The sequence below is a fragment of the Musca domestica genome, unplaced genomic scaffold (genome assembly GCF_030504385.1).
Source record: "Musca domestica strain aabys unplaced genomic scaffold, Musca_domestica.polishedcontigs.V.1.1 60, whole genome shotgun sequence".
NCBI lineage: Eukaryota > Metazoa > Arthropoda > Insecta > Diptera > Muscidae > Musca > Musca domestica.
In genome coordinates, this window is record NW_026712364.1 from 2,481,040 (window position 1) to 2,503,499 (window position 22,460).

The window sequence follows — 22,460 nt, forward strand, 5'->3', positions numbered from 1 at the left end:
TTCTTCTACTTAATTTTGTTACTGTTTAGGTACAAAAATAATTCATACCACACATATCGCAAACATTTTGTTGTTGTCTATTTGATATGGCACGTGCTGTGGCCTATAATTCAAAAATCGATTAGCATTTTCTTGGAATCGAATTGATTTAATGTTTCTTGGCGATTTTAAAATTAACCACAAAGCTAATGGAACTTAAACCGAAGAATTGGAAAACTATTCGCTATGATATCTCTAGTGTATTCTATCCCAAGCAATAATGTGCATATGTAAAGGTTTAATTAATGTTAAATTTCAAAGAATGTGTTAATTGTTTTTTTCTGAGAAATTATTTTTAAAACAACTAGTTTTAAAATTAGGAAATAAATCGAAATAATTTCCTCGAACTTTATGATTATTAATGAGCTGATTTAGTGTGGTATATAAATAGATATAGAATTAATGCGAAGTAAATAAATTGAAATGATTCAAAATTGTGTTTATATGCTTAATTATTTATATTATTTATTACTTAGAAATGAAATTTGGTTCTTTCGTAACTACATCCGCTGAAAACGGCAAGACAGTTTTGCAACGAAATCTCGAATACACGTTAAGGTCACTTCTAACCGTTACATGAAGCTAATATCCAAGATATCGCATATACCGGGCAAGATAAAAAATGCATAAAAATCAAACGCCATAATTTTTACATTTTTTTTAACTTTATTGAATGAAAGCCAAAAATGTCGGAATTAGCATCAAATTTTAAAATACGTTCAGATTTGTTCGAATTGGTCACCTTTGGCACGCATTATGGCCTTAAAACAGCCAATGTAACGGTCACACGCTGCCCGAATTTTGTTCTGCAGTATTTTGGCCCATTTCCGGCTAAGCGCTTGCTTAAGGTGATCGACACCTTGGTATTTTTAGTGCCAACCTTGTTTTCCAAATTACTCCAGACTCAATAATCCAACGGATTAGTATTTGGAGATTTTGGTGGCCATTGTGCGCTGTAAATTAAGCGAGGAACCATGCCCAAGGCTTTAATACACCCTCCAGAATATTTTCGCGATAATATTCGGCATTTATTCTGATGCCACGGTCGATTAATACGAGCTGAGAGCGACCATCGGCTGTTTTGGCGGCCCCCACCATCACCATGACCGGCGCTTGAATTCTGGTGTCCAACCGAAGGTGCACTTTTTCAGCTGACCTCTATGAAAAGTAAACACGATCATTTTGTTTGTTTACAAACTGCTGGACAACGAATGTTTTCTCACCGGAGAAAACCAAATTCGGCAGTTCACCACTTTCGGTCAAGCGAAGTAACTTTTTAGCCCTTTTGAGTCTATTTTCCTTCTTTGTTCCGGTGTAAGTTCTTGCACTTTTTCGAATTTCAATGGCTTTACCCCGAATACATTTTCAATATTTGCCGGTAACGAGCGATGGTACGAGACACAAAAGATTTATTCACATTTAAATGCTAGAGTGCTCTAACGATAGCCACATTTTGGTTTTCCAGCCAAATATAAATAAATCACACTATCACGCTTGAATTCTATCACGAATAATTTTTCTGGAAAATTCTCACCAAAATGCTTTTGAGCGCTTGTAAACAATATAATGAGCTGTCACTGGAATAATTTAGCAGCTGTCGGATGAGTGGCTTATAAATGACAGCAGTCTGAAGTTGGTTTCAGTTTTTTCATCTGACCCTGTTTTTTACATAAATATTGCACCTATGTTGCTATATATCTGATGTATTGGATATCAGCATCATTGTAATGGCCAGAAGTGACCTTTTAATGTATTTGTGATATAAACAGGATTAAAAATATTTGCGGTTTAGTGGAAATTTTCGTATTTTTTAACAAAAAAGTTATGGCTTATTTTACCTGCTAAATATTGCCCGATGATCGGCAGGCTTCTGCCCAGCTTTAAATTCTATGCAAACAAGTAGAGCAACTGTAAAATCAGGATTTTTTTCTTTTGTTGGTCCATTTCAACTCCTAAATATTTTGCGATCATCTCCAAAAACAACAGACTTCTATGACCCTAATCCCACCACCCTAACCCCATTGTGAATTGTAGCGTAATTACAAATTAATATAGACAAACGCTCAAACGGACGGACATACATAGCTAGATCGACTCAGCTTGGTGAGATAAGAAGATCCATATAAAGTTTCCTAGGTGTTGTATAATTTTTGGCCCAATTAAACTTTTAATACCCCCAATAGACAATGTTGTAGCGTATAAAAATGTTGACGAACTTGTTATATTTCCGAAACATACTTTCAAATGACCAATACAGGTATCCTCTATTTTTAGCTCTACTTTCATGTGCTGCCTGTAATTAAAAAAAAAAAAATGATTTTTGTCAAACAAGGTAATCGAAGAGGATTTTTTCCATTTTCATGATGTATCTGGTAGGTTTACTAGACACAGTTAAAATTCATTTTTTAATTTTCGATTTATCTGCTACTTATTAATTCTCACTAAGAATAAGAAATCTTCAAAATTCTTCCACATCTAACTACCCCTAATGTTACACTCTTCCACGCTTATTTAAAAACAAATAACATTAGCTATGATAGATTATTCATAAACAACATTAAAGTTGACATAAATTATTTAATTTTCAATGGGGACAAAAACACATACGATTCGAAATCTACTTTACAATTTTTCAATGCATTTCAAACATTTATATGAATTTATGATTTGCAGCATTCCGCAGTGCGATGCTGGTAAACAAAGCGTAATCAAATGACAATAACTTATATTTCAATAATTGAAAGTTGACATTCAAAGGTCTCCGTTGAAAACCGGTGGTTAACGAAATAGCATTTGGGCGCTACTCGTGGGTGCAATCGAATGCTGGGCGCTCTTTTCTCCCCTATCTAAAAAATTAAAATTTCTTGTAGCTACACACAGGTGGAGGGTATAGAAAGTTTTCACTCTCGAATCATCCCAAATTGTTAAGAAGAACATATTTTATTTTTATATTAAAAGCTTCACAATTATTGGGAGCAGCATTCCATATAGTTCTCAAAATGCACTTTTCAATCCATTTTGCAAAAATATGCTCCAGTTTTGTTAGGGATTTTTTTTATTTAATAGTTTCGTCACATATTATTCTTCTTTTTGGACTAAGTACATGTTTGCTTTTAGAGTTTTCACAATATTAGCTAATTGCAGAATTTATTTCTTGTTTTTTGGTTGTAGACACTATTAAGCTTGACGAGATTATGTCTAGATTACATTCATATTAATGTAAGGAATTAAAAAAAACAATTTTAGATTGTGAAAATTATTTTGTTATTTCAAAATGGTCTTGTTAGTATAAAATGTTTAATTCTTTGTTAGATGAAGTATTTATATAATTGCCAAGAATTGTTCACATGGAACCAAAATTGTGGTAAAGGTCCCATATAATGATGTCTCACGATATTCGGAAATTAGACGATTTAAGCCACATTTTTTAACGAACTTGCTTAAACTTTGTATTTGGAGATTGCAATAGGTCTCACTTTCTCTTACAGATTACTATTTATCCTCGTTTCGAAACCCAGTACGAAACTCTTTGATATTCTGTATTTGGATGATTTTCGACACATTTTTAGCGAAATTTTTTCACCATTGTTACTTGGAGTTCCGAATAGTTTCAGCCATCTATTGCGACATTTAAAAATGATTACAAGGAAAGCCGACTAAATTATGAAAGTTGAGCTTGAAATAAGAAGCACGTGTATCGGTGTTTTAAAAGTTTGCATCGGAAGGTAAACAAAAATAGAACGGGAAAATTCCGGCCATTTTTATATTATTGAAGATATTCGAATTAACATTTCACGGAATTTTATAAAAGAAGTAACCTCTCATTCGGCAAGTTAAGAGAATCTCTCAAAACATTTTATGCAGATGACATTAGAAATGTTTATATTTTAAGCAGAAATTATTTGTTTACATTTGTGACCGTTAAGCTTGAATACAGTGTGAGATGAAAAACTGCAACCAACTTCAGACTGCTGTCATTTCTAAGCCACTCGTCCAACAGCTGTTAAAATTATTCCAGTGACAGCTTATTATATTATTTACAAGCGTACGAAAGCATTTTGGCGAGAATTTTCCAGAAAAAAAGTTGTCCGTGATGGAATACAAGCGTGATAGTGTGATTTCTTTATATTTGGCTGGAAAACAAAAAGTGGTTATCGTTAGAGCACTCCAGCATTTAAATGTGAATAAATCTATTGTGTCTCGTAACATCGCTCATTACCGTGACATTGGTAGCGTACATTCGCACATTCGGTTGGCCACCAGAACTCAAGCGCCGGCAATGGTGTGGGCCGCCATAACAGCCGATGGTCGATCTCTGCTCGTATTAATCGAACGTGGCATCAGAATAAATACCTAGTATTATCGCGAAAAAAATCTGGAGGGTATATTAAAGCCTTGGGCACACAAACATTTTGGCCGCAGACTCTGGACATTCACATCAAAATCTCCGGATACTAAACTTCAGACTATTGTGTCTGAAGTATTTTGGAAAGCAAGCTTGGCACTGAAAAATACCAAAGTGTCGATTACCTTAAGCAAGGGCTTCGCCGGGAATGGGTCTGACGGTTTGAGAGCCATAATTCGTGCCAAAGGTGACCAATTCGAACAAATGTTAACTTATCTTAAAATTTGATGCTATTTCCGACAATTTTTGCTTTCATTCAATAAAATTTAAAAAATATAATGTAAAAATTTTTGGCGTTTGACTTTGTTGCAGTTTTTTTTATCACACCCTGTATATTTGTTGTCGACTTAATTTATGGAACTTTAGCCAAGCTTCCGCCAAAACTCCGATTTATTTTATTCTAATACATATATTCCCATAGAGTATATATATTCATAATCAGCATAAAATTCTAAGTCGATTCTACGATGTCCGTGTGTCTGTCCGCCGTCTGTCTGTCTGTTGAAATGACGATACAGCCAACATTATTTCACGTAGAGCTTCAAAATTTGGCATAACAATTTTTATTGTGTCTGGGATGGTTGGTATTGAAAATAAGATATATCGGTCCCTCGTTTTCCCGATATTCGGTATTTTTAAGATTTTCGCCACATTTTCCACGGATTTGTATAAAAAATGGTATTTGTAGAGCCAGTAGAGCCCTATCTCCGGTGGCGCCCTATCTTCGGTGGCGCCCTATCTTCGGTATTTTGATTATTTTTGTCACATTTTTACATGGACTTGTCTAAAGATTGGTATATGTAGCTCCGTTGGCGGAACATTGTATGTATAGATCCATGTTTTCGTATGGCCCCCATATAACGGAACTTCCCAATATTTGGTATTTTGATGAATTTTGCAACATTTTTTTCACGGATTTGTCTAAAAATTGTATTTGTAGGTCATAGTGTGTTCTAGCTCCTGTGGCGAAACATTGTATGTATATATTCATGTGTATGCATATTTGCTATGTATGTCGATCCTTCGTTTACTAAAATATATTTTGACTTGCGTTATCATTATTCAAATTGTTGACGCTTTAAGGAGGTCATACCAAAGGAATTAGCCAATATTGTCCACATCTGACCCGACCGTGATATAAATATTACGACGTGCCAGGTTTGGACTATATTGACTACTTCCTCCAATTCCTAGTTTTATTTATTTATTTACTAGCTGGTCCGGTCCGCGTTGCCGGCCCGTAGTTTTTGTCTATTATGCATATTTGTCAAAGCATAATTATTATTACTTTTTTAAACCCATTAGCACCTCAGATTGTGCATTAGAGTACTTATAAGTCCCCCTAACCATGTCGGTCTGTTTTTCCGCCAAAAGGTGAACTTGAGGGGGTACTATTACATGGAGAAAATTCTAAAATTTGTAGATATGTTGAAATTTTTGTGTAAGATTTTACCCCCAAATACACATTTTTAGCCAAATCCTTTGAAATATGGTAAAATGCGAAACATCGACCTACATTGAAAACTTTCTTCACCATAATCCAAGATGACAAATAGAGGCCAAATCGAAAATATAGCAGAACAACACAGCATGTCAAACTGAAAAAAAATCACGTGATTAAAATAAGTAAAAAAAGTTTTATCCACCTCATAATTGAGGTCAGACTGATTTCAGAATAGTCAAATATAATTACTATTTTACACCCATTACCGTAATATGGGAACTAATTTTATTTGTCATTTAAATTGTAAATTGGAGACCCCATAAAGTCCATATTTTTCATCATAGTATAATTCAATGACGATTCAACACATATTCGGTCCCGTGCTACTTCCTTATATTTGTAATGTGTTCATGTTTTCACAATTTATTTCATATAGATGTATATCCCAAATCTACGTTCCCAACCAATATTCTCTTGGGGGTTACAAATTCAATAGAATACAAATTTTTCTTTTCTGACCACACATTAGATATGAAAGTGGACTTGGGGATACTCCAATGTGGGGACTTTACATGAATAAATTTCTATGTGGCAATTATCTGTACGATGATTCCTTACCCCAGGGTAGCATAAATACAATTTTTTAGTGGTCAAGACCAATATGGGCCCTACTCCGAAAATTTAATGCGAAGAGGTTCTCTACCCCCTTAGAAACAAAGATGCCAAATAAGGGCCAAAAATAGAAGAAAGTGGCGAAGACTCCAAAAATAGCTTATATCATGCGATGGTTATTTATGATCGATATCATGACCTGCAAAAGCGATTTAAGGTATCTTAAATGTTCAGGAAGAATTTTTGGAAGGATAGAAATCCTTTTCCTACTAAAAGTCTTATTCGCTCTACTATTTTGCACCCTTTATATGTGGTATTTTACTGATTGTACTCCCAAAAATGTTTGCATTTTGAGCTCTCATTGGACGGATTATTGTTACATGAAAGAAGTAGGTCCACGCTTTTAAATGAGCCCCATTAGTTTTTTCGGTCATTTTTGTTTGTTTAAATGTCTGCGCATCTTCCAGCTGAAGCACGATGTAGGCCCTGGAGTTGAAAGGTAGATGTCAGTTAACATCCTATTTCGCACTTATTTAATTTTTTTGGTGAAAAATTTTATATAGTGAAAAATTTTCTTTATTTTGTTCACAAAAAAATCCACTGAATTCAACATGATAATACAAATTGAAAAAAATTACAAAAGAAGAATAACAAATTGAAAAAATCTTCAACTCGTTCGCTGATTTTTTACAGCAAATGTTTAAAGACCCTTACAAAGTTTGTCAATAAAATGTACTATTATTTTAAAATTCGATTCCATTGGAAATTTTTTTTCGATATTTTCCCGTTTTGAGAATTTTTGCAATGAGATCTCTTTTTTCGTGATTTTTTTTAACGATTTTGAAAAAGTAATTATCTTTTAACTTTGGTGTGACCGCATTAAATTATTTCGGTATCATCTATTCCGTTTCGCCACCACATAATTCGGTACTACACTTCCATGTAACCCTCCATCAATTTCAATTCTCAAGAAATCAAGTCAATTAAATAAATTGGTATTAATATTCGAATTCAAAAATAAAATATAAAAAACACTACAAATGTACATTAGAAAAAAGTAAGTCAAAATGGAAAAAAAACATGCAAAATAAAACATTACTATTGTACATTTCAAAAGTCAAAATAAAAATGTTAATATATCACATTTTTACGCGATTTTTTTGGATATTATCCTTTTTGGATAGGAGACAATTCCGAATTTGTATGAATCATTAAAATCAGTTCAGCGGTTCTTAAGTTATAAGCGTAGTAACTAACACAACTTTCTTTTATATATATAGATTCTTCTTGGAAAATTTATTTTATGTGGATGTCAGAAATTTTGGACCGACATACCCAAATTTAATTTGGATATATTGTTCATAGAAATATTGGGAAACACGAAGTATGAAGCAAATCACTGATTTGTTTTCATGTTATGAGGCTTATAAGAATTTAAAAACAATCGGATTCTTCTTCCACATCTTGTAAGCAAATTTTCACCACACAGATATGGGGCAGGTACCGCTAGATCAACTCCAAAAAGACCTAGGGTCCATAATTTCGATGATGTACGTTTTGGCTGTATAAAATGTTTTATACCAGGGTATATAAAGTCAGTATATATATTTGCTCTACTTTTATTGACTACAGAGGCTGGGTGGTCGCAGCCAGAAGCTTCACTTTTATCGATAACTGTGTATCAGAGATTTCCCTCTCATTTTGCATAAAAAGGCGACTTTATATATGCTTTTCAATACCCTAATTTATTTTCAGTTATGTCTGGATATTGTTGTGATACAAAGACTTTGGAAGGGAATTCCCAACAACCTTTTTTCCCTGTTATGAAATTTCTACACAGAGGAAAGATAGGTATAAATTATGAGTTTAAAATCCTCTGCCTTTATTATATTAACACATATATTTTTCCTTACATACTTCCTATTAATTACCTTCGAAATGTGGTATGGCTTCCATGTCATATTCAGAACCGTTTCTAAAATAAAACCACTGTTTTTGGCCAGGAGCTAGATTCTTATATCAGTCCAAACTTCTTCAAAGTAGATTCTAGATTTTAAAACTAAAAGTTTAATTCATGACCCAGCCAAAAATATAGCAGCCTATTTTAAAAAAAGTTTCTTTCATCCGAAACGTTTGTATTCAAATGTATAAGTTTTAAATTTAAAAGATTTCGTCTGCTTTCGGAAATTTTTAATATATTAGTATTTCAAAAAGCTTATTTTGTAAATCTTTGATATTCTCCTTTTTTGCATGTTGAACAGTAAATAAATTCCAATTTTACAATTTATATATATTTAAATATTTAAAAATGTCCAAAAAATATTTGAGTCTTATGGTCCCTTAAAATACGCAAGCATAAGGTTTTGGGTAGGACTTTCGCTATTAATATTTTATTATTCTTCACACTCGTACATACATATATGCATAGTTAAATCGAATGGAACATATGCATACCATGCGTAGGGAATTCGAAACGGTTATCTGATCTCTGGTGTGACCTTTGGCAAAACTAAATGCATTTCCTAGATTCTCGTCAGACAAACGGCTTGGCTTGTGATTTGCGGAACATTACAGATGATAAACTTCTGGTAATGACTTGTTGACCGTGGTCACTTTTTTGTGTCTCAGCCGGACAGAAGATTTGCGTCGAAACCAGAGTGATTACAAATAACTAGTTTTGTGTTCTTCTTTTTAGTTTTGATTTATGAAAAAAAGCATCTGGTTTTGTGTTGTTGTCGACTTTTGAGACATTCTGCAACAAAGGCTCAACCAACAATCTACAGCAGCAGCATCTATCTGGGTGTTGCAACTAAAATCGTGAGTGTGTGTGTGCGCGCCCGTGTGTTGTCTTATTGGTCTGCAAATCTATATATTTTTTTCCGCTGTTTATGGACGGACGTTGACTGATTTGACATTTTTGTAGGTTTTGCGAAATTGAATGGATAAGAGCGCCTGCACGCGAAGATGACACTTGTATAAATAGTTGCAATGTATGGTTTGGAAGGCACAGTCAGTTATTTGACCACATTCGACAAAGAAGGAAGGAAGCGATTTTTGGAATATTAACAATGAAAGTTTTGTTGGTTTTGTGTGCATTGGTGGCCGTAGCTTCAGCTGGATTGGTGCATGGTGGCTGGAATAGTGGTTGGAATTCCGGCTGGAATGGTGGTGGTGGCTACGCCACATATCCCAAAGTAATTAAGGTCATACGCGTTGGTGGCGGTGGAGGAGGTGGTTGGAACGGCGGTTGGTCTGGCGGTCATGGAGGTTGGAGCGGCGGCCATGGCGGTTGGAATAATGGAGGTTGGAACGGTGGTTATGTCAGCAGTGGACATGGCTGGTGGTGATTTCTTTGTTGCAACTGTCAATTGTTCTTTGTGAAAAACGGAAATGATTTGTTTTATTTTAAAGAAGAAAAAAAATCTATAATTTGGTGATTCTCCCTATTTTTCATTCTTTGTGTTGATTAATAAAATATTGTTAAAGCAGAAAAATTCGAAAACCCATATGTTTAAATGGTGGTTGTTGAATTTTCTCATCTCAAATATTCTGTAACCTATGTGTTGTAGTATTTTAATGGTAAAGAGTAATGGTTCATGATGCAGGCATGATTTTAAAAACTGATTTATATAAAAACGTAGTTGAAAATTTTTGATATGAACAGTTGGTGGTTATATTCCGTCTGTTATATAAAAGGTCTTACATTTACTTTGCAAAATTCAAAATTGTTTGAGTGCAACGCCGGTGAGATGACAATAGTTACGTTATAAAGAAACTTTTATATACCCTACACCGTACATAGTATGAAGGGTAATCACGCTAGAGTCAAAACGAATAAGGGTAGGAGCTAAAATTTTACACAGATCAGTCTCTTGTCTGCAGGCGGGTCAAGTTCGAAGATGGGCTATATCGGTTCACGATATCGTATAGACCCCATACAACAGTACCACCCGATATTCCGTAATTTGATGATTTTAGCCACATTTTCCAATGGAATTGTCTGAAAATCCACACAAGGAGTTCTTTCTGAGTACTTTACCCTCTGGAAGAGAAATGTTAATATAGGTACACGATATCCTATAGCCCCCATACAACGGGACCACCCGAGATTCGGTACTTTGATGGTTTTAACCACATTTTTCAAAGGAGTTACAAGGAGTTCTTTCTGAGTACTTTACCCTCTGGAAGAGAATTGTTAATATACAGGGTGAGATAAAAAATGAAAACAAAGTCAAACCCCATAATTTTTAAATTTTATTGAATGGAAGCAAAAAATGTCGGAAATAGCATCAAATTTTATAATAAGTTTAGATTTGTTCGAATTGGTCACCTTTGGCACGAATTATGTCCTTTAAACGGCCAATGAAACCATCACATGCTGCCCGAAGGTTGCTCTGCGGTATTTTGGCCCATTCCCGGCAAAGCGCTTGCTTTCCAAAATACTCCAGACACAATAGTCCAACGGATTGGTATCCTGAGATTTTGGTGGCCATTGTGCGCTGGAAAAGAAGTGAGGAACCTCATTTTGTAACTATTTTTGGGTGGCGCGTGCTAAGTGCGATGGTGCTGAGTCCTCTTGGAATTTTCAAGGTCTGCGGCCAAATTGTTTGCGTGCCCAAGGCTTTAATATACCCTTCAGAATATTTTCGCGATAATATTCGGCATTTATTCTGATGCCATGGTCGATTAATACGAGCGGAGAGCGACCATCGGCTGCTCTGGCGGCCCACACCAACACCATGGCCGGCGCTTGAGTTCTAGTGGCCAACCGAAGGTGCACATTTTCAGCTGACCTTTTTGGCAAGTAAACACGATCATTTTGTTTGTTTGCAAACTGCTGGACAACGAATGTTTTCTCATCGGAGAAAACCAAATTCGGCAGTTCACCACTTTCTGCCAAGCGAAGCAACTCTTTTGAGTCCATTTTCTTGCGATGTAAGTTCTTGCACTTTTTGGAATTTCAATGGCTTTACTCCGCGGTCATTTTTCAATATTTGCCGAATGGAATATTGCGATATGTTCAGCTTACGAGCCACGTTCGGTCACTGCGACGCGGGTTTCTTTACATTTCGAACCATTTCTGTTTATGTCGCTGTTTCCTTCCGTCCACTTCCGTGACGTCGGGTTATGCTACCTTTATCACGGCAACGAGCGATGGTATGAGACACAAAAGATTTATTTCGATTTATATGCTCTAACGATAGCCACTTGTTATTTTCCAGACAAATATGAAGAAATCACACTATAACGCTTAAATTCCATAACGAATAACTTTTTTTCTGGAAAATTCCCACCAAAATGCTTTTGTACGCTTGTAAACAATATAATGTGTTGTCACGGGTATAATTTTAACAGCTGTCGGACGAGTGGCTTGTATAGGTCCATAATATCGTATGTCCCTCATATAACGGAGCCTACATTTAATCGGTATATTAAGGATTTTAGCTACATTTGTCAATGGAATTGTCTAAAAATCCATACTAGAAGTTATTTCTATTCACTTTACTCCCTGGAAGAGAAATGTCTATATAGGTCTACGATATCATATAGCCCTCATTCAACGGCACCCCCCGATATTCGATATTTCGACGATGTTAGGGACATTATTGAACGGAGTTCTTTCCAATTTCGTATTTAGAATTCGTAAGGAGTACTACAGCCTTTGACAAAGAATTGTCTATACAAGTCCAGGTCTTCGTATAGGCCCCTTATAACCATATATTCGGTATTTTGACGATTTAGCTACAATATTTACCGAAATTGTGTGAAATTAAAGTTCCAAATAGGTACTGCAGCCTATGACATAAAATTGTCTATGCAGGTCCACGTCTTTGTATAGACCCCAATATAATGGCTATATTCGGTATTTTTAAGATTTTAACAGATTTTTAACGGAATTTATTTTTTGAAAATTCCCAAATTCGTTCCAATTGGTGGAGGGTATTCAAAGTTCTGTCCGGCAAAACTTACTGGGTTTTTACTTGTTGATGTTAAGTTATTTGGTTATTTTAAATCATTTACTGTTCTCTGACAGAGTTAGATAGAAATACCTTTATGGGTTCACTTTCATCAAGTTGAGTGGTTGTTCCACAGAAGTTTTTGGCTTTTTTGTCCACAGGAGCTGCGGATCGTTGTTCGAGCTGTAGGTAAAGTATTGGTAGTGAATTAGAAGTAGTCATAAACTGTAGTGGTAGATAGTCAAATCACCTTGTTATTGAAGACCACCCAACAACCTATACTCGAACATACCCACAGGGAGCCGTTGATCTGAACCTCAACTGTTATGCAAAGAGTTCCCGATTTATTTTTGATGATCTGAAAATATTTTCCTGAACATTCCTAAATCAGTACGCCGACTGTTGGAACATGTCATACCGACAATTGACAAGTGGTGCCGACTACTAACAAAAAACAGTATTTTAATAAAACTCCAAATTTATGAAATTTAATAAAAAGATATTAAAACCTTATTTATTATTGCAAAAACTATACAAAATTTCGAATCTGAATAAATTAACTTAGTAATAATTGAAAAGTTACACTCAGCATGGTGAGCGATTGAAAACGCGAAAATCCTAAAAGTGCCGACTATTGGTACAGTTACCATATAAAGATTCCATCAGAAATTTGGTATTTTGATAATTGTAGCCCAATTTGTCGATGGAATTGTCTTTTTTTTCAAATTTTCGTATCTAAAGTTTTTAATTCAGATTCACGTCTTTCTACAGCCTCCATATAAAGATAGCTCCGGTATCTTGATGATTTTAGCGACATTATTCACCTTAATTTTTTTATACCCTCCACCATACTATGGAGGGTATATTAACTTTGTCATTCCGTTTGTAACTCCTCGAAATACTCATATCAGACCCAACAAAGTATATATATTCTTGATCAGCGTAAAATTCTAAGTCGATTTAGCGATGTCCGTCTGTCCGTCTGTCTGTCTGTCTGTCTGTCTGTCTGTCTGTCTGTCTGTCTGTCCGTCTGTCTGTCTGTCTGTCTGTCCGTCTGTCTGTTGTAATCACGCTATCTTTCGAATGAATTGAGATAGGTGGCTAAAATTTTGCACACATGTTTATTTTACCAGTAGGCAGGTTAAGTTCGTAAATGGGCCATGTAGGTCCACGTTTTCATATAGCCCCCATATAACGGTTTTTTGATGATTTTAGCGACATTATTCACGGGAATTGTTTCAAATTTGGTATTTGAAGTTCAAAATGGATACTACACCCTAAGACGGAAAATTATCCGTGCAGGTCCACGTCTTCGTGTAGCCCCCATATAACGGTACCTCCCTATATTCGGTATTTTGATGATTTTAGCGACATTATTCACAGGAATTGTTTCAAATTGGTATTTGAAGTTCGTTATGGGAACTACAGTCTGTGACAGAAAATTGTCTGTGCGGGTCCAGGTCTTCATATAGCCCCCATATAACGGTACCTCCCTATATTCGGTATTTTGATGATTTTAGCTACATTATTCACCGTTTATTTCAAGTTTCGAATTTGAATGGCTTATGATTTTGCATTGTAATGGCTTATGATAAAAGTTACCTATGCAGGTCCATGTCGTCGTATAGACCCTAATGTAACAGCCACATTCGGTATTTTTAAGATTTTAACAGAATTTTTTACGGATTTTATTGTTTTTGAGAATAGCCAAATTCTTTCCAAATGGTGGAGGGCATTCAAAGTTTCGCCCCGCCGAACTTACAGCTTTTTTAATTGTTTCAATTTGATTTACGATATTAACTTGTACATTTTGTAAAATTTTGTCGCCTTGAAATACTCTGTGTTGGGGGCATAATATTGAGGTTGCAATTATCGTTCGATCTTCACGAAATTTTGCATGGAGGTAGGGTTAGGGCAGAGAAGAAGTCTTTTATTCTGGAAGATTTTCGCAAAATATTTAAGTTTAGAAAGGGCCAAAAAATTTATTTTTTTTTTTAGATTTTAAAGTCGCCCTACAGTTCTCAAATAAGTTTCAATAGAGAATGGATTTTTTATGAGTTAAAAGTGTATGACAGCGCTAAAGCTTAGCGTTTTGGATGCTCATCGCATAATATTTAGCTGGTGAAATGGACCAACATTTTGTGTGAAAAACTATCAAAATTAAAGAAATCACAAATGCATGCAAATTGAAGTCTGACCTTTATATTGATGCTGATTTCGTTGACAAATATTGCTAAATATCGAATATATAGGAAATGAATGAATGTAAATTTTAAAATATAGTTTTAAATGCCCATGTACACGACATAGGGCGTAAATATAGGGTAAATGCTACGAAGATTAGCGTGACCTAATGGTTTCGGTCAAAAGCCAAGGAATAACTTTTACAGGACCCTGTATTTCAAGAACAAAATGAAAATAAAATGTTCAATGTGCATTGAAAACAAATTTTGAATGTGAAATTTCTGTTCTTTTTGAAGGAGCGAATTAAGTAGTTGACGTAAAAAACCCAAGCCTTGAGTTGGGCTTAAAAAATATTTTTGAAAACCCCACTTTTTGAGTTGACCTACTGCTTCTTCAAATACTGATGCTTTTTTTAGAAATTCTGTACTTTTTTTAAAATATTGGCTCAAAATTTATGATAATTATTCGAAAGGAGGAGCAATTGGTTTTAAGAGTCCTAATTTTTATACCCTACAACACTATGTGTTGGGGGTATTATAAGTTTGATTGGGCCAAAAATTATGTAACACCTCGAAATATTGGTTTCCCACATAGGAAAGTATATATGGATCATCCTGTCTCGCCAAGCTGAGTCGATCTACCTACGTATGTCCGTCCGTCCGTCTGTCCATGTTAATTTGTAATCAAGCTACAGGTCGCAATTATGGCCCGATCCTCACGAAATTGAAAATGGAGGTGGGGTTATGGTCAGAATCGAACCCTATTGTTTTTGGAGATGATTGCGCAATATTTAGGGGTTGAAATGGACCAAAAACTTTTCTTGATTTTGCAGTTGCTCCACACAATTATGAACCCATCGACGCGGAAATTTACATGGATATAGAGTTTAGGAGTGGGCAGAAACCTACCAATTTTGGCAGCCATCGGTCAATATTTAGCGGGTAAGATAGACCCTTACTTTTATGTAAGGAAATAAGAAAATTTCCACTAAACCGTGAATATTTTTAAACCCGCCATATCACAAATACTTTAAAAGGTCACTTCTGACCATTAAAGTGATGCTGATAGCCAAGAAATCGGATATATAGCAAAATAGGTACAATATGTAAGTCAAGAACCGCTGTGCCGATTTTTACAATTCCCATCAATTCAGAATGGTCTCTTGCCAAAAAGGACAATATCTAAGAAAATCGCGGAAAAATATAGCAATAAAAAAGTTAATATCTATTGTTCCATTTTTTCAATGTTTGTCATATTTTTTATCGCATGCGATTTTTTTAATTTGATTCCAATTTTGAATTGTAGATTTTTTAAATTTTTACACTCCGCAACACTACGTTTCGGGGGTATTATATGCATGTCGCAATTATCGTCCGATCCTCACGAAATTTTGTATGGCGTAGGGTTAGGGTTAGAATTAAAGCCTATTGTTCTTAAGATGTACATTTAGGGGTTCAAATGGAATAAAAAATTAAAAATTTTCTAATTTTGTAGTCGCTCTATAGACCACAATAGAAAACTAATCGACACGGAATTTCGCATCAGAAGAGAGTTAAGGACAAGGACCTTATTTTTGACATTATTTCAAAAATGAAATCTTCCAAAATTGATTTGGACATAAGGTGACTTCGAACCAATTGTAGTGTTGTAGGGAATCACATGGTCGGCCCCGCATGACTGTAGCCTTTGCTTACTTGTTTTTTTTTTTTTTAAATTTATCCATTAACCAATAGTAAATATATGTATTTCAACTTTTTAAAAAAAAAAACTGAAACATTTTTTTTCTAGTCTGGTTTGAATATGTTCCCGCATTTACAAATTTCGCTTGAATAGTCAATTCAATTATTTTGTTTCCATGGTAACGTTCAAAATAATCTACAGCGAATCAGGGTTATCTTCCTTTCACTTGAACACACATGAGAATTAAATTTAAAAATCCATAAACATTATACAAGTTTTCTACCAACTATCATCTCCGAAGGCAGCGTCGTATTCGCGTCTATGGCAATCCACTTATTTCAAGGTAAATTTAATTGAGTTTTTTTTTTTGTTTCAAAGCTAACCACTAAACAGGAACTAAATGTAATGCAAAAATAGTTAAATTCGATGTGGAATTATATTTATGAATACTTTTATGATTTCATGATGAGGCAGATAGACCGACAGATGCTCAGAATGATGACTAGATGGTAATTGTCGTAAAATAGGTCTTAACGATGCAAAATCTTTTGATATAACATTTACGTTTTTATTACATTAATATTCCATTCATCCATTCATTTACCAACAATATAATTTGAAATGAATGATGTGTGTTGGAATATAAATTTTAAAACATTTACTACTGTTTGGATGTATAATTAAAATAATGATGATGTTTGAAGATCCGTTTGGAAACTGAAACAGCTTGGAGTGTTGAAAAAGGCATCTGCTTTCCATAATTATATTTATATAAATGTAAGTTGTGTTAGTTACTACGCTTATAACTCAAGATCCGCTGATCCGATTTTAACGATTCATACAAATTCGGAATTGTCTCTTTTCCGAAAAGGATAATATTCAAAAAAATCGCGTAAAAATGTGATATATTAACATTTTCATTTTGACTTTTGAAATGTACAATAGTAATGTTTTATTTTGCATGATTTTTTTTCCATTTTGACTTACTTTTTTCTAATGTACATTTGTAGTGTTTTTTTTATATTTTTTTTTTTAATTCGAATATTAATACCAATTTATTTAATTGACTTGATTTCTTGAGAACTGAAATTGATGGCGGGTTGCATGGAAGTCAGTCAAATGATATCGAAATAACTTAACGCGGTTAGAGCAATGTTAAAAGATAATTACTTTTTCAAAATCGCTAAAAACACGATAAAAGAGATGTAATGGCAAAAATTCTCAAATCGGGAAAAATCGAAAAAAAAATCAATGGAAATTGACTAGATATGGAAATAATCCATCCAATGAGAACTTAAAATGCAAAATTCATTGGGACTGCAACCAGTGAAATACCGAATATGAAGAGCACTGTTATATGCGAACTATATAAAATAGTGGAGCAAATTGAAAATTTGGAAAGAAAACGATACATTTCCTCGGAAAATTCTTCCGAAACCTTAAAAGTAACCTTAACTCCCATCAAACGTTATACGGTGACTATGCGCTATCATCAGTAGTCAGTTTGGTTGGTACATAACAATCCCAAAAAGGGGGGGATCAAACGTTTTTAATGTCCATTTTATATAGTTTAACCAAACACAAAGGGCCTCAAATATTTTGCTCTATACTTCGCAAAAGTTACCATAGAGTTTTAAATTTTTCCTAGGGGTTTCATGAATAATCAGTTGTTCAAAATATATATCAGATGTATATTAAATGTTGGTAATTTGAGATTTTAAGAAGAACAACACATTTTTTCAAATAATTATAAGAATAGGACCATGCTTTGGTATAACCCTTATATGTGAACCTATTTCTTTCATATTACAATAATCCGCCCAATGAGAACTCAAAATGCAATTCATTGGAGCAAAATGGTGCAAAATGGTAGAGCGAATTGGACATTTAGGAAAAAAAAACTTTCAAGATATCTTAAATATATGACCACCGGATAAGGGTACACTCCTTTTTCAAGTATAGTTTACATTTTAACCATATTTTACTCATACGCATTTTAGCAAAAGTTGGTAATTTGAGAAGAAACCATCCTCGCAAAAAATGATCACGTTTTGGTATAACCATTATATAATTTAAGCTATATTCGGGGTTTTCGACATTTTTCTTTCATTTTTCAGGCCTTTATTTGACATCTTTGTTTCTACGGGTGTAAAAAACCTCTTCTCATAATATTTTGACTTTTGGAGTAGAGTCCATCTTGGTCTTGATCACATTCATCAATTGATTTGGCTAAAAAATTGTATTTAGGCTACTCTGGGATAGAGAATCGTCTTACAGATAATTGTCCACATAGGCATTTTATTAAGTATAGTTCCCACATTAGTGTACCCGCAAATCCAAATTCCTAACCAATGTTTGGTCAGAAAAAAAAATTGGTATACTATTGAATTTTTAACTCTGAAGAGAATATTGGCTGGGAACGTAGAAGTGGGATGTACGTCTACATGCTTTGAACTCCGAAATATCAAATTGTGGCAGAAACATGAAAAAATCACGAATATTATTTTTTGGATCGTTATTGAAATATACATATATATATGGACTTTATGGGTTTTCCAACACACAATTTAAATGACAAAAATAAATTAATTCCTATCTTAAGGTAATGGGTGTAAAAGACCAATTATCTTTGACTATTTTGAACTCATTCAGATCAGTGTTCTATAATGCCTTAAAAAATATGCATTAAAAACTAAAAGTAGGGACCGGCAACGCGGGTCGGGCCAGCTAGTTATTTAAGTTTGAAAAATATTTCTTTTTTTAAATACTGATTAATACATCGTATTATGCAGGATAAAAATCAATACACAGTCGTTTAAGTTCGAGAGCCTTTCATTTTCAAATCGTATCACATCTATTTTGTAATTCATATTTTATTGAATTTCACTTCCCTACCTACATGTTAGAGAAACTTTGTACATTTATTACAGTTTAAGAGCAATTTCCATTAATTACGATTTAATTAATTGTTTTATATTTTATGCGATTCTCACGAATATGGATGTTGGCGAATAAAGCACACAGCAACAATGCATTAATTATTTAAGGTTGAAACAAATCGAAAAAATGCCATTAGTCATTAATTAAAAACCCATTTTAACAGTTCATAAAATATATTAATTGTTAAATCATGATGTAGATGTTGAGTGCTCAGCATAGTGATGCACAAGCACAGGGTGGATAAAAAGTAAGAGCTACTTACCATTACAAGTTTCATAGGCGCATGTGCCTTTTTAACAAAATTAGTAAGGCAACCTCATACCTTCTGCAATAACAGCGTCAAAAAAAAAAAAAAAAAAAAAAAAAATACCGTAAGGAAAGTTGGCCGAAAAATGGCTCGTGAGTTGAACATATCACGATATTTCATTCGGCAAATATTGAAAAATGAGCTCGGGATAAAGCCATTGAATTTCCAAAAAGTACAAGAACGTATACCGCAACAGAAAGAAAATCGACTCAAAAGAGCTAAAGAGTTGCTTCGCTTGGCCGAAAGTGAGAAACCATTCGTTGTCCGGCAGTTTGTAAACAAACAAAATTAACGTGTTTACTTGCCAAAGAGGTCAGCAGAAAATGTGCACCTTCGGTTGGCCACCAAAACTCAAGCGCGACCATGGTGATAGTGTGGGCCACCATATCAGCCGATGGTCGGTGAGATTGGAATATCCATAAAATATATAAAAATTATGGCGTTTGACTTTGTTGCAGTTTTTATACCCTCAGCCATATGACTACAGAGGGTATATATAATTTGATACGGTTAAAACGTGCCTAGTCGAAATAACGGTTTTAGACCCTAGGTCTCTTTTGACCAAATCCATTTCAGAACATTTGGAGTCGATCTAGCGATGTCCGTCCCTCCGTCTGTCTGGCTGGTGAAGGGAGTATCCGATTTGGTCCAAACTTGATACATCGTAAGCTTTTTGTCAAACTTAGATCGAGTTTGAAGATGGGCAATATCGGTCCACTCCTTCTGGTACCTCCCCCACAAAATGTCGAAATTTTCAAAAAAAAAAAAAAAAATATTTTTTGGACAGAAAGAGAAACGGTATTCCAATTTTGCTCCAAATTTGCAAATCTTAATATTTGCGTCAGTGCTAGGTCAAGTGTGAAAAAGGATAATATCGGTCCACTCCATCAAGTACCTCCCCCACAAATGGTCGAAATTAAAAAAAAAATATATTTTTTTTTGCACAGAAAGAGAAACGATAATCCGATTTTGCTCAATCTTTGCAATCTTTCCTGATATTTACGTCAGTTCTAGGTCAGGTGCAAAAATTGATAATATCGGTCCACTCCATCAAGTACACCCCCCCCAACATAAGGCCGGAATTTTGAATATCTCTCAAGCTATTAAAACACTAAATTAACATCCGATTCCATTCAGACTTGGCACATATCAATATTTTCATAAACGCAAGATCTTTTATAAAGATGGAAGAGATCGGACCATTCGTTCTGGTACCTCCCACACAAAGGATCTGAGTTTTGAATAATTAAAACGAGCGAAGAATCCCAAATAAACATCTGGTTCTCTTCATATTTCACACGTCCCATTATTTCTACCAACTCAAGATCTGGTGTGAAGATGGGATATATCCACCCTTCTGGTACATCCCCCACAAAGGGTCAAATTTTTGAGTATCCATGAAGCTCATAAAACGCAAAATTAACATCCGATTCTATTCACACTTGGATGATTTAAGAGACCGATTGCCTTCAAATTTCACATATCCCATTAATTTTATTCGGTCCACTCCTTCTGGTACCTCAAATTTCCCATATACAGAAATTATTTCTAACACAAGATCTGTTGTGAAGATGATGTGTATCTGCCAACTTATAACTGTCATAACTTGCGAAAGAGGTTTACAACTTGCTATATCTAAATATTTCTCTTAATCAGTATTCTGATATGAATATGTAATTTGTCGGAATTTATGATTTCGCATAAAATTGGATATGAATGTTCGATTTCCTTTAAATTTTGCACATACCAATATATTTTATCTGTATTAGATGAAGTATGAAAATGTTACCTAACGCATATTTCCATTTTTCGAAAATGTGCACATATCTCATATAAAGTACATGAAGTAGTCGATATAGTCGAAATCTGTCACGTTCATAACTCAAGGCTGGGGTCGGCAAAACCGACTGATACTATTTTACTTGTTTTTATATATTTTTATAAAAAGAGTACCCGAAATAAACCATTATCGGTTCGAAGTATTTATTTATATTAAACTTAATTCCGTAGCGATCATGGAAAATAATGGCCCATCGCTTCTCGTACCACCAAAAGGTTAAAAATGTTTGACTGCTAGCTTATGTAAAATGTGAGATTCGTTTCCAATTTTTTCAATTCACTTCATTAGATTTCGCATGAAGATATGATTTTTGGAGTCATCTCATTTTAATATCAGGGGTACCGTTTTATGGGTGCTTTACGATAACGTGGACCCATCTTGACCTGCCTGCAGACAAACGACTACTCTGTGTAAAAGTTTAGTTTCCTATCTTAATTCGTTTTGTCTCTAGATTACAACAGCTGGTCGGGAATATTTATATTTAGAGTTAGATCTAAAATTATTATTTTGGATATTATGAATGGTGAAGGGTATAAAAAAAGCTGAAAATACCCAAAGAATTGTCAATATAGGTCTATGTTTTGTTATAGTCTCCTCGAGGTATTTTGATGATATATGCCTCACTTTTCAGTTAAACGTTTCAAATTTGGAATATAAAGTTCTTAAAGTCTTCTTAGGGGGCTATACCTCGGTTCCATCCTATATTCGGTATTTTGATGATTTTAGCGACATTATTCACCGAAATTGTTTCAAGTTTCGTATTTTGAATATTTGGAAATGGCTTACAGGTCCATTTATTGGTGTAAGGTTCAAATATAACGGTAACTCTCTATATATTCATATTTTTATGTTTTAGCATTATTTTTCAACGGATTTATTTTGAAAATGTGCAAATTTCTTTCAAATTTAAATCCGGCTTAACATACTGCTTTTTCACTTAGTTTTTTTTATCAGATTTGGTATATCTCATTATTCTTTAACTTCTTGGTAATGAGGAAAGTATGTAGTTGTCATTATTTTTGGCATATTCATTATGCAGAGGGCATATATTT

The 22,460-nt window shown here is 34.3% G+C and overlaps 1 protein-coding gene across 1 annotated transcript; it reads left to right on the top strand.

Moving 5' to 3' along the window:
* The first annotated feature begins 9,509 nt into the window (after positions 1-9,509).
* Positions 9,510-9,953, top strand: LOC101895368 (protein FAM98B). Its single transcript, XM_005181693.4, has one exon. It carries the CDS (start codon positions 9,569-9,571, stop codon positions 9,845-9,847), a length of 279 nt encoding a protein of 92 aa, XP_005181750.2. The 5' UTR covers positions 9,510-9,568; the 3' UTR covers positions 9,848-9,953.
* Positions 9,954-22,460: the final 12,507 nt, after the last annotated feature.